At 46.9% G+C, this 13014-nt stretch overlaps 1 protein-coding gene across 1 annotated transcript in view; it reads left to right on the top strand.

Moving 5' to 3' along the window:
- The first annotated feature begins 1368 nt into the window (after window positions 1-1368).
- The window catches only part of CIZ1 (CDKN1A interacting zinc finger protein 1), a 28722-nt gene continuing 17076 nt past the window's right edge, over window positions 1369-13014 (top strand). The window contains exons 1-4 of the mRNA XM_032233476.1: window positions 1369-1588; window positions 4350-4462; window positions 9543-9706; window positions 11096-11213. Of these exons, the coding sequence (XP_032089367.1) occupies window positions 1491-1588; window positions 4350-4462; window positions 9543-9706; window positions 11096-11213 (493 nt within the window). The 5' untranslated portion in view covers window positions 1369-1490. The remainder of the gene's footprint in view (window positions 1589-4349; window positions 4463-9542; window positions 9707-11095; window positions 11214-13014) is intronic.

The raw sequence follows: 13014 nt of genomic DNA, 5'->3' as shown, positions 1-13014 counted from the left end.
GATGTAGATAGATACACACGATCAATTAGAGAGCTAGATGGATGAGATAGATAATAGGTAGATAATAGACAGACAGATATGGTAAATAGACATGATAGATTAGATAAATGAAATAGACATTAGATAGGTAGTTAAGTAGGCAGATGATAGATTAGACAAGAGACAGACACAGATAGATATACATGATCAAGTAGACAGATAGACAGACAGACAGACAGACAGACAGACAGACATAGTAAATAGACATGATAGGCCGATTAGATAAGTAGATAGATGAAATAGATGTCAGATAGATTTGAAAGAAACAGATAGATGATAGATAGATGGATGGATGGATGGATGGATAGAGATGAATAGATAGATACATAGATAGATGAATAATGGATAGATAGATAGAGATGAATAGATAGACACATAGATAGATTAATAGATGGATGGATAGATAGATGTATGCTGTAAATGTAGATGTAGATAGATAGATGAGATAGATAGATAGATAGATAGATAGATAGATAGATAGATAGATGATAGATAGATAGATATGAATAGATACATAGATGAATAGATGGATGGATGGATAGATAGAGATAGATGTAGATACAGATAGATAGATAAGAATAGATGAATAGATAGATATAGATAGATAGATAGATAGATAGATAGATAGATAGATATGAATAGATACAGATGAATAGATGGATGGATGGATAGATAGAGATAGATATAGATAGATGTAGATACAGACAGACAGACAGATAGATAGATAGATAGATAGATAGATAGATAGATAGATAGATAGATAGATAGATAGATAGATAAGAATAGATGAATAGATAGATGTAGATAGATAGATAGATAGATAGATAGATAGATAGATAGATAGATAGATAGATAGATAGATAGATAGAGATAGATGTAACGTAGATTGATAGATGTAATGTAGATAGATAGATGTAGATGCTGTAAATGTAGATGTAGATATAGATGAATAGATAGATGGATAGATAGACAGACAGACAGACAGACAGAATGGAAGGATCTTATTAGCTAAAATCCAGCCTTGAGAGAGCAGGACTTACGAATTCCCCCCAACTAGTTTTAAAACGTCGAAGAGGGTCGGGCCATCTAATCCCTCCCCCCGCTCCGCCTAGTCTCCTTCTCCTCCTCCTTGCACCCCTGGGGCTTGGACAGGCGGGGAGGGGGGGGCTGGAAAGACCCTCGGATTGGGGAGGAGGAGGGGGTGTGTATGGCGGGGGGGAGGGGGGTTGAAGGCTGCTGCGCCCAGCCTCGCCACGAGAGGCGCCGGCGGAGCGCAGGGCCGGAGCTGCGCGCCGCCCTCCGCCTCCGCCCCCAAGAGGCGCGCTCCCGAGCCGGCCGAGCCAGGAAGAGCCTCCGCCTCCTCCTCGTCCTCCGCCTCCTCCGCCAGCCGAGGCCGGCTCCCTTCCCGGTCCGCCTTCCCGACGGCCGCCCGGCGGTCTTCCTCCCCGGCCATGTTCGGCCAGCAGCATCTGCTTCGCTTGCAGCAGCTCCTCCAGCAGCAACAGCAGCAGCAGACCCCGCCGCCGCCCCCCCAACCGACGCCCAGCCGGTAAGCCCTGCCGGGGAGGCCGCTGCCTGGCTCGCCGCCCTGCCGCCCCCCTTGCCCTGCGCCCCCAGGAGGCTGCCTGGCGCGCCGCCGTGCGTAATTGCACCCCAAAGGGTGGGGGCGGTTGTTGCGCGCCCCCGCGGGGAGATCTGGGGGGGGTGGCGGCGCGAGGTTGGGGGTGCGGGGCAGACGGAGTTCCCCTGCCGGCGACCCTCTGCAGCCTCCCTCCCCCACCAGACAGGGGGATGCACTGGCCAGATCAAAGGAATCGGCTGTCTTCCTTGGAAAGGTGCAGCCAAGATCCTTAAGGCTCATGGACTGCCGTTCCCATGCTCCCCAGCCAGGCTGCCTCTCCTCCTCCTCCGAGACAACGGGATGAGCTCAAAGAAGCGGCTGCCTTCCTTGGAAAGGTTCAGCCAAGTTCCTTAAGGCTCATGGACTGCTGTTCCCATGTTCCCAGCCTGCGTAGAACCGCTTACCTAAGGAGGGGGCACCCCATCGACAAAGCGCCCCTAACCGGGGTTGCAAACTCTGCACACCCCACCCTTAAGAAAAGAATAGACCTCCCCCACGCTTCTCCCTGGTGTTTGGGATTACAATGCCCATCGCTCCCACCCAGAGTAGGAATCTGGCTGTGGAGGATGGATGTTTTGGCTTCCTTTCTTGCCCTGGCACAATAGAGTGTGCATTTATGCAAAGGGATCGCAGAAACTTTTATGCTTCGCCCTGCAGAGAGAGGCTGTAGAGGAGTGGTCCACATTTAGTGACCACAATGGAGACTCGGTCGTTAAGCAGAGCGGCTGCTGAGAGAAACGCCCACATCGGAGGGATCCCACAGTGGCCTCCAGCTACGATGCGGGCGGTTATCGCTTTTTTAAAAAGCACATTTTCCATCCCTGCACCCCAAAAACACAGGGATTTTTAAGAAGCAGGATTATCTGTCAAGAAAGCGTAGAGCAGATGCTGAGGATTTTGGGATGTGTGTGTGTGTGTGTTTTAGATGAGGAGGTCCCCAGGATTGCAAAAAAATAAAATAAAACAAAACCCCTTTTAGCCTTCTAATTTGAAGTGTGTTCCATTTAACAGCGTCTTTTTAGTGGTGGCCCCCAACAGTGAAAATCACCAAGTGGGGCCCATCCATCTTGCAAGGAAGCTTGGCAACTGCAGATGGAGGCTATTAGTTTGTTTGTTATGAATTTATTATTTATTACTTGCTGTCCATCCAAACGAAATGCACAGGTACAGTGTAGGTGGTACCTTGCTCAAGAGTAGTAACTGTGAGGGGGATCTTGGAGTCCTAGTGGACAACCATTTAAATAGGAGCCAGCTGTGTGCAGCAGCTGCCAAAAAAGCCAACACAGTTCTAGGCTGCATCAACAGAGGGAGAGAATCAAGATCACGTGAAGGGTTAATACCACTTTATAAGGCCTTGGTAATAATGCCACACTTGGAATACGGCATCCAGTTTTGGTCACCACGATGTAGAAAAGATGTGGAGACTCTAGAAAGAGTGCAGAGAAGAGCAACAAAGAGGATGAGGGGACTGGAGGCTAAAACATATAAAGAAAGATTGCTGGAATTGGATATGTCTAATTTAATGAAAAGAAGGACTAGGGGAGACAGGATAGCAGATTCCAATATCTCAGGGGTTGCCCCAAAGAAGAGGGAGTCAAACTATTCTCCAAGGCACCTGAGAGTAGAACAAGAAGCAATGGGTGGAAACTAATCAAGGAGAGAAGCAACCTGAGGAGGAATTTCCTGACAGTGAGAACAATTAATCAGTGGGACAGCTTGCCTCCAGAAGTTGTGAATGCCCCAACACTGGAAGTCTTTAAGAAGATGTTGGATAGTCACTTGTCTGAAACGTATAGGGTTTCCTGTCTAGGCAGGGGTTGGACTAGAAGACCTCCAAGGTCCCTTCCAACTCTGCTATTGTATTGTAGTGTATCTGGTTTCCAAGCGACTCTTGACTTTCTCTTACAACAGAAACAAAGCATTAAAATCATCGCGTACAAATAACATACCCCATAATATCACAATCCAAATAGAATACAATCATTGATGGGAGAAGGGGGAAGACTGGATGTTTACATACATTTTTTTGGGGGGGGGAGCTAGGGGATTTTAATACAGGTAGTCCTTGACATACGACTACAATTGATCCCCAAAATTTCTGTGGTTGAATGAAACGTGTGTGAAGAGAGTTTTGCCCCGTTTCACGACTCCCTCCCCCATGTTGTTACGTGAATCCTTGCCATTGTTAAGTTAAGGTCGCAAAAGAGGATCATGTGATTTCCCCCTGGGATGCTGCGACTGTCATACATATGAGTCCGCTGTCAAGCATCCGGATGTAAATCATGTGACCGTGGGGATGCTGGGACGGTCCTAAGTTTGAAAAACGGTCGTAAGTCCCTTTTTTCAGTGTGGTTGTAACTCGTGCCTGACGGATTACTAAATTATCATCACCTTCATTGAACGACCCTGTAATCCCTTCGGGGTGGAGTCTGGGCAACTGAATGGAGCTAGAAGGTGGTTTACTGGCCGGATGCCATACCTATTGCCACTACGGAGTTTTGTTCAGCAGATATATTCTCAGTCTGCCCAGAGAGTGAAATATCTGCCTCTACCCAGGATCGAACTCACAGCCCCCTGATTGCGAGGCGAGAGCTCTCCCTCTAGGCCACTGCACCACTCCACCGAACGGTCCCTAAGCGAACTGTTATAAATCAAGGATTACTTATATTCTGGTCCTTTTCTTCCCCAGAACGGTGACGCCGTCTCAGCCACAGATGTTAACTCTGCAGGCCCCCAGTCCGGCAGCCCTGCTCAACGCCAACCCTGTGCTCCAGCGAGCGCTTCTCCTGCACCAAATGCAAGGTACAATCTCTTCCACATTTCCCCGCCCCCCCCCCCCACACTTCCTTTCGGCTCCGATCCAGACAATACCTTGACCCACGTTTGACGCAGGATTCCTGAGAACCTTGATTTCAATTTTTGGATGGTATCTTATTTAACCCCCAATAAGACCAAGGAGCTTATACTGGACTGTAGAAATAATAGATCAGACATCCAGCCCTTGGTTAGCAATGGAGACCGAGTGGAGCAAGTGGCCAGTTTTAAGTTTCTGGGTGTTGTCATAAAAAGAGGACCTGATCCGGGGATACTCACATTGCAGCCCTGGTCAAAAGGGCCCAGCAGAGATGAGACGACCTGAGACTTCTTGGGAAACAACAACTGGATGGAAAACTGCTGGTGACCTTCTACCGCTGCACCGTAGAGAGTATTTTAAGTTACTGCACCTGTGTCTGATTTGCCAGTTGCACAGGGACAGATAGGATGCGCTCCAGAGGGTCAACGTCATTGACCAGAGGATCATGGGTTGCCCTCTCCCCTCTTCGGAAGAGCTTCAGAGCTCCCGCTGCCTTAAGAAAGTTCAAAACATCCTTAAAGATCCATCTCATCCTGGGCACCCTTTCTTTTTTTGAACTATTACCATCTGGCAGCCGGTACAGGATAATAAAAACCAGGACAAATAGTCTGAAAAACAGCTTCTATCCCAGGCCAGTAACTATGTTGAATTCTATCATATAGTGCAATATTAATGCAATATCAGGGGTTTTCAATTTCAATTGTATAGAATGCGAAGGATGTGCATTTGTGTTTTGTTTTTATAGTTATAATGTACACTGAAGACGGCATTTAATTTCATTTTACGATGTGCAGTGACAATAAAACTAAACTAAACTAAACTAATAAAAACACGGACAAATAGGCTGAAAAACAGCTTCTATCCCAGGCCAGTAACTATATTGAATTCTACGGTATAGTGCAATCTCAGGGGTTTTCAATTTCAATTATATAGAACAGTGTTTCTCAACCTTGGCCACTTGAAGATGTCCGGACTTCAACTCCCAGAATTCCCCAGCCAGCGAATGCTGGCTGGGGAATTCTGGGAGTTGAAGTCCGGACATCTTCAAGTGGCCAAGGTTGAGAAACACTGATATAGAAGGTAAAGGATGTATGTTTTGTCTTTTTATTTTTATAATTGCAATTACACTGAAGATGGCATTTTAATATCATCACACCATGTGCATTGACAATAAAGTAAACTATATCTCCAATCTCCAGTTTTTAAGCCCAGAGAGCCTAAATCTGTCCTGAGTTGGTTCAGTTTTGCCCTGAAGGTGAAGCCCGCCCTGCGTTTTCCAAAATCCTGGTTTACAGCTCGGTTTTTCTTCCGCCAACAATTCTACATGATCTACAGACGGCAAGAATAGATTAGGCGAGAACTGGCTAAAAACAGGAGTGGATGTGGAACTCCCACCAAGACAATGGGCCCTATCCAACAGCGTGCAAATTTAATGTGGAGAGAAGCAAGGTTTTACACCCAGGCAGGAAAAAACAACGATTAGGCGAAACCTGGCTCAAAAACAGTCACTTGGGGATGGACTTTGGAGTCCCAGGGGACGATCCCTTAAACCATGAGCCAGCCATGTGCGGCCGCAGCCAAAAACGCTAACACAATCTTTGGTTGTAGAGGCATCAAAATCACTCAAAGTGTTTAATACCTCTTTATAAAGCCTTAGTAAGGCCAGCCCTGGAAGGCTGCATCCAGTTTTGGTCCCCACGTTCCCGAAAAAGATGTTGAGACTTTGGAAAAAGTTCAGAGAAGAGCAACTAAGAGGATTAAAGACCTGGAGACTAAAACTAGAATTGTTGCAAGGTTTGGGTTTGGCTAGTCGAGGGAAAAGGAGGACCAGCGGGGGGACATGATAGCAGGATTCCAGTATTGGAGGGGCTGCCACAAAGGAAATTATTCTCCAAAGCACCAGAAGGCCAGACAAGAAACAATGGATGGAAACTAATCCAGGAGAGGAGCTACCTGGAATTAAGGAGAAATTTCCCGACAGTCAGGAATATGAACCAGTGGGACTGCTTGCCTCCAGTAGTTGTGGGTGCTTCATCACTGGAAGCTTTGAAGAAGAACCTGGACAGCCATTTGTCTTAAAACAGTATAGGGTCTCCTGCTTGAGCAGGGGGCTGGACTAGAAGACCTCCAAGGTCTCTTCCAACTTCCCTCCCTCCCTCCCTTCCTGAAATGTTATAGGTTCTCCTGCTTGAGCAGGGGGCTGGACTAGAAGACCTCCAAGGTCTCTTCCAACTTCCCTCCCTCCCTCCCCCCTCCCTTCCTTCCTTCCTGAAATGTTATAGGTTCCCCTGCTTGAGCAGGAGGCTGGACTAGAAGACCTCCAAGGTCTCTTCCAACTTCCTTCCTTCCTTCCTTCCTTTCTTCCTGAAATGTTATAGGTTCCCCTGCTTGAGCAGGAGGCTGGACTAGAAGACCTCCAAGGTCTCTTCCAACTTCCTTCCTTCTTTCCTTCCTTCCTTCCTTCCTTCCTTCCTTCCTTCCTTCCTTCCTTCCTTCCTGAAATGTTATAGGTTCTCCTGCTTGAGCAGGAGGCTGGACTAGAAGACCTCCAAGGCCCCTTCCCAGCTCTATTCTATTCCAATCTTCTGACTGTCACTTTTTGGTTGTTTTAACTTGCAAGACTTGCAGGGAGCAAAACAACCTTTGGGATCCTTTTTCAGTTCTTGGTGCTAGGTGAGGTTTTCACCCCTGTGGTCTGAGCCTCCTTTGCTCACCAACGGTTTAGATTTCGGAATATTTGATGCCGAGACATTTGAGAAAAGAGCCCGTGGCTGAATAATTCAGGAGCTGCTCCATTTATGGCCCTTTCAAATGTCTTCCTTGGCTCACGCCGAGGTTCTTCCTGCCATCCAGATATCGGCGAATCCCAAGCATTACCCTTAAAAGTCTCTGGATGGAGCTGCAATAAACCACAGGAAAATGGATTTATTTTATGGATGGATCCCAATTACGGTAGAATCAGTTGCTTCTTGTTCCCGATGCAGAGGGAAAACAGTTGTATTTAATTTCCTTGCCAGCCTCCTGACCTTACCTGTTATTACTATTATTATTTGTTAGATTTTTTTTAATAGAACATAATAGCAGAGTTGGAAGGGGCCTTAGAGGTCTTCTAGTCCAACTCCATACTCAAGCAGGAGACCTTGTGCCATTTCAGACAGGAAGGAAGATGGGAGGGAGGAAAAGAAAGAAGGAAGATGGGAGAAGGGAAGGAAGGAAGGTTAACAGAATTGGAAGGGGCCTTAGAGGTCTTCTAGTCCAACCCCCTGCTCAAGCAGGAGACCCTGTGCCATTTCAGACAGGAAGGAAGGAAGATGGGAGGGAGGAAAGAAGGAAAACAAAGTTGGAAGGGGCCTTAGAGGTCTTCTAGTCCAACCCCCTGCTCAAGCAGGAGACCCTGTGCCATTTCAGACAGGAAGGAAGATGAGAGGAAGGAAGGAAAACAAAGTTGGAAGGGGCCTTAGAGGTCTTCTAGTCCAACCCACTGCTCAAGCAGGAGACCCTGTGCCATTTCAGACAGGAAGGAAGATGAGAGGAAGGAAGGAAGGAAAACAAAGTTGGAAGGGGCCTTCTAGTCCAACTCCCTGCTCAAGCAGAAGACCCTGTACCATTTCAGACAGGAAGGAAGGAAGATGGGAGGGAGGAAAGAAGGAAGATGAGAGGAAGGAAGGAAGGAAAACAAAGTTGGAAGGGGCCTTAGAGGTCTTCTAGTCCAGCCCCTTGCTCAAGCAGGAACCCCTATACCATCCCAGACATGTAGCTGTCTAGTCTCTTCTTTAAAAACCTCCAGTGATGGAGCACCCTCAACTTCTAGTGGCAAGCTGTCCCACTGCTTAATTGTTCTCACTGTTAGGAAGTTCTTCCTTTCATTCCTCTCCTTGGTTAGTTCCCATCCATTGTTTTTTTTTTGTCTTGCCTTCTAGAAAATAAGTTGACCCCCTCCTCTTAATGGCAGCCCCTCAAATACTTGAATATTATCACATCACCCCTAGTCCTTTTCATTATCCTGTCATTTTTAATTTTTAATTTACTCTTAATTTGTAACACACCCTTAATATTCCTTCCTTCCTCCTATTTCCCTCATAACAGCAGCAAACAAAGTCATCCAGCCGCCTTTTATGCCTAGGCCAGTACTATAACTCCCTGTCTCCCAGTTCTTAGGCCGGTGCCTGGAAAACTATGCCCAGCTGATTCCTCCATTATGTTTCTGATGCCATCCTAAAATCTGTTTTCTTCCACTGTCTTGTCCGGGTTGGGTCATTCCCGCCCACGGGGATAGGGCCGACACCCCCAAGCCTTGGTTTGACTCCCTGAACTGTAGGGTCCTGGGTTCGAAACACGCCCTGCGATGGCGGCCCGTGCCAGCCGATCTGCTGTAACCGTTCCCATCCCGACAAAAAAACCCTTTTATCAATTTGGTGTGTGAATTCTGCTCATTCACATCCAGCAAAGTCTTTCGAGGGAGGATTTACAGTCACAGACCTTATCTGGCTTGGGGAGCTGCCAGGCCAATCTCTGCAGAACTTGGCAAAGAGTCTCGGAGAGTCACGAACCAATTAAGCCAACTAATTGCCTCCTGCAAACTCCACTCCCCTTTCGCTCCTCTTTTATTTCCTCTGGGAGGGGCCATTCATTGTCCACCTGTGGCCTTACTCCCAAGTCGACCCTGGTTCTTTAGCTGTTCCCTTCGTCTGGCAGCTCTGTGCATGCGCACCCTGGGAACAGGCTCCAGCTGTTCTTCTGCCTCACTGATGTCTGACTCCGAAGGCAGCTGATAACTGTCAGACGGCCCTGGCCCCCTCTCTGCCGCCGACACAGAGCCCTCATCCGAGCCTTCCCCAGACTCTAGGACTGGCCCATCTTCCTCCCCAACCTCCTCACTGTCCGAATTCGCTGCCGACTCTGCTGGCTGGCCACAATAGGAAGGCCCCAAGTTTTGTGCAATATCTGATTTGTTTTCTCTCTCTCTCTCTTTTTCTCTCTCTCTTCCTTTCCTGGCTGTTTCTTTTGTGGGGGGGGCTGTTCTTACAGGTAACCTGAGGGGCTTCAATGTGGCCGCTGCTCCTGTATTACAGCAATTCTTCCCTCAAGCCACTCGTCACTCTCTGCTGGGCCCCCCACCCATCTCCCTCAAGCCCCCCCACCTGGGTTTCCCAGCCCTCCCATTTCATCGCCAGGCGAGGCCCTTTCGAAAGGTGAGTTTCCTCTTCGATCCGGGTTTCTTCCTGGCATTTACGGCTGACCGATCCTCGCAGAGAACTCGCCCTGGTGCGAACAGCATCCCTGCGAGGTAGGCAGGCTCACGAGAGAGCCCTTGGCCAGTCCAGGGGCGAACGTATCCTCCGTGTTTCCAGTCTAAAACCAACCGTTTTAGCCGTTTCTCCCATCTTCTCGCTACCGACTTACTGCCTTCCGTTTAGCGACAGTTCAAAGGTCCTGGAGAAAGTGACTTACACCCGTTTTTCACACTTAACGACCACTGCAGCGTGTGTCATCTCCCCCTCCCCCTTTGTGGTCACAGGATTAAAATTCATGGGGGCAAGGCAAGTCGTGAAAACGGACACAACTCGCTTAACAACTGTCCTGTTTAGCCACGTAAATTTGGGGCTCAATCGCGATCAAAAATCCAGCATTATAATATGATGACAGTGATAACAATCCTGGTTATCCTTCAATTTTCATCCCTTCTGTGTTTTTTATCCATTTATCTGCTGGCTTCAGGCCCTTCGAGCGGGAAAGTCAGGAAAAGTTACGGTGGAAATCGGAATAAAACGTAACAGATTTCCATTTCTTTTCACTGCACATGCAGAAAAAAAATGCTGGTTGTTTTTTTTCAGGGGGTATCAGCAACGATTCATTTCCCTTTCTGCTTTCCTGTTCCTCCTTCTCGTCGGAGAGTTTGGGGCTTCATTTTTTGATTTTCCAGAGTTTCTCCCCATCCTCTTTCCCCCCCGCATGCTCAACTGGAAGCATTTGGTCGCCATGAGGTCAAAAAGATGTGGAAAGAGTGCAGAGAAGAGCAACAAAGAGGATTAGGGGACTGGAGGCTAAAACATAAAGAACGGTTGCAGGAACTGGGTATGTCTAGTTTAATGAAAAGAAGAACTAGGGGAGACATGATAGCAGTCTTCCAATATCTCAGGAGCTGCCCCAAAGAAGAGGGAGTCAAGCTATTATCCAAAGCACCTGAGGGTAGAACAAGAAGCAATGGGTGGAAACTAACCAAGGAGAGAAGCAACTTAGAATCAAGGAGAAATTTCCTGACAGTTAGAACAATGAATCAGTGGAACAACTTGCCTCCAGAAGTTCTGAATGTTCCAACACTGGACGTTTTTAAGAAGAAGTTGGAGAACCATTTGTCTGAAACGGTGTAGGGTTTCCTGCCTAAGCAGGGGGTTGGACTAGAAGACCTCCAAGGTCCCTTCCGACTCTGTTATTCTATTCTCTAGGTTATTATTGCTCTTTCGCTGTTTTTTTGCCCTCCCGAAGTGTCTTGCAAAAGGAATTATGAAAAGTTGTCCTTGCAATTCACTCCCCTGTTTTGTTTGTTTGTTTTTTTTTTAAAAATCTCTTTTACACTGCAGGATTTTCCCAGGGTCGCGGAGAGGAAGCGAGAGGCAGAAGGCGCCTCATCATCCGTCCCGGAGCAAGGCGAGGAAGGGGCTGCACTGGTGGGAAAACAGCCCAGCTCTCCTCCTTCAGGTAGGGCGAAGCCTCCCTTGATAGCTCAGAAAGAGTCAGTGGTCTTCAGAAGACGGTTTGGCTGGCAAATGCGATATTGGCTGAGGAAGGAAACGGCGGATTTGATTTAAATCCACTCCATTTAAACCACCATTTAAATCACTAAGTAAAAAGACTTGATTTGAATCAACTCCATTTAAATCACTAGTAAAAAGGCTTGATTTAAATCAACTCCATTTAAATCACTAGTAAAAAGGCTTGATTTAACTCAATTTAAATCACGATTTAAATCAACCATTTAAATCATGATTTGAAACACTAGTAAAGAGGCTTGATGTAAATCAACCATTGGAATCACCATTGAAATCACAAGTAAAAAGGATTTAAATCAACTCCATTTAAATCATCATTTAAATCACTAGTAAAAAGGCTTGATTTAAATCAACCATTTAAATCACGATTTAAATCAACTCCATTTAAATCATGATTTAAACCACTAGTAAAAAGGCTTGATGTAAATCAACCATTGGAATCACCATTGAAATCACTAGTAAAAAGGATTTAAATCAACTCCATTTAAACCACTAGTAAAAAGGCTTGATTTAAATCAACTCCATTTAAACCACGATTTAAATCACTAGTAAAAAGGCTTGATTTAAATTGACTCGATTTAAATTGTCATTTGTAAAGAGCCGCTGTTGTCTCCGTCCCGCAGCGGCTCCTCCTCTGACCCTCTGTTGACTCACCGAGAGTCCCAATATTGCAGAATCTACAGCCTCCTATGCTACATAACTAAGCTCCGTTTCATGATGAGTAAACACTCAACAGTTCCATTCACATTAATGGGACGGCTGGTGATGGGCAGGGACACAACAAGATGAGGGACGTAGTGGGCAGCAGGTGAGTGGATGCCCACTAAGGTTCCACCACAAATCCGCGAAGCCCTTATCCGCGGAGACATAAACACGAAGACTAATTCGCGCCGTTCTAAGCGCTAAGGAAAAACGCGACCCTACCGCGATGACATAATCGCGGAGGGCAAATTCGCGCATTCCCAAGCACTCAGTACCCTAAACCTAACCCTAAACCTAACCCTAAACCTAAACTTAACCCTAAACCTAACGCTAAACCTAACCCTAAACCTAACCCTAACCCTAAACCTAACCCTAACCTTAACCCTAAAACAAACCCCTAAACCTAATCCTAACCCTTACCTTAATTGAAGTCAGCTTTCTGCCGCGGCGCCATTTTAAAGCGCCCTTCTGTTGCCGCGCTGTTGTCGCGGCGGTGATGACGTCGTGGCTTTAGTGCCGCGATTTTATCACCGCGATTTTGACGAGTGCGGTTTTGTCGTGCCACGCCCACTAACAGGCACTGCCAGGATGGATCTGAAATGACAGATGCTCTTTAAATGTGAGGACTCCTTCTTGGCTGGTAGTTATAATCTCTTAATGTTATTATTTACAAACAAAATGGAGGTTTCCTATTTAGTTTGCGGAGCTTGGATTCATTGAGCGAGTTGACCAACAGCTGCGGTGATCCAAAAAAGGTGGAGCTCTCACCTCGCAATCAGGAGGTTGTGAGTTCAATCCTAGGTAGAGGCAGATGTAGGGTCTCCTGCTTGGGCAGCGGGCTGGACTAGATGACCTACAAGGTCCTTTTTCAGCTCTATTCTGATTGATTGATTGATTCAACCTGGAAATGAGGAGGAATTTTCTGGCAGGGAGAACAATCGACCCATGGAACAGAAGTTGCCTTCGGAAGTTGTGGGAGCTTCATCCCTGGAGGCTTCCAAGAAGAGAATGGACTGCCCTCTGTCAGA

The sequence above is a fragment of the Thamnophis elegans genome, chromosome 16, assembly GCF_009769535.1.
Source record: "Thamnophis elegans isolate rThaEle1 chromosome 16, rThaEle1.pri, whole genome shotgun sequence".
Taxonomy (NCBI): domain Eukaryota; kingdom Metazoa; phylum Chordata; class Lepidosauria; order Squamata; family Colubridae; genus Thamnophis; species Thamnophis elegans.
This window is presented reverse-complemented; position numbering and strand designations above follow the sequence as displayed.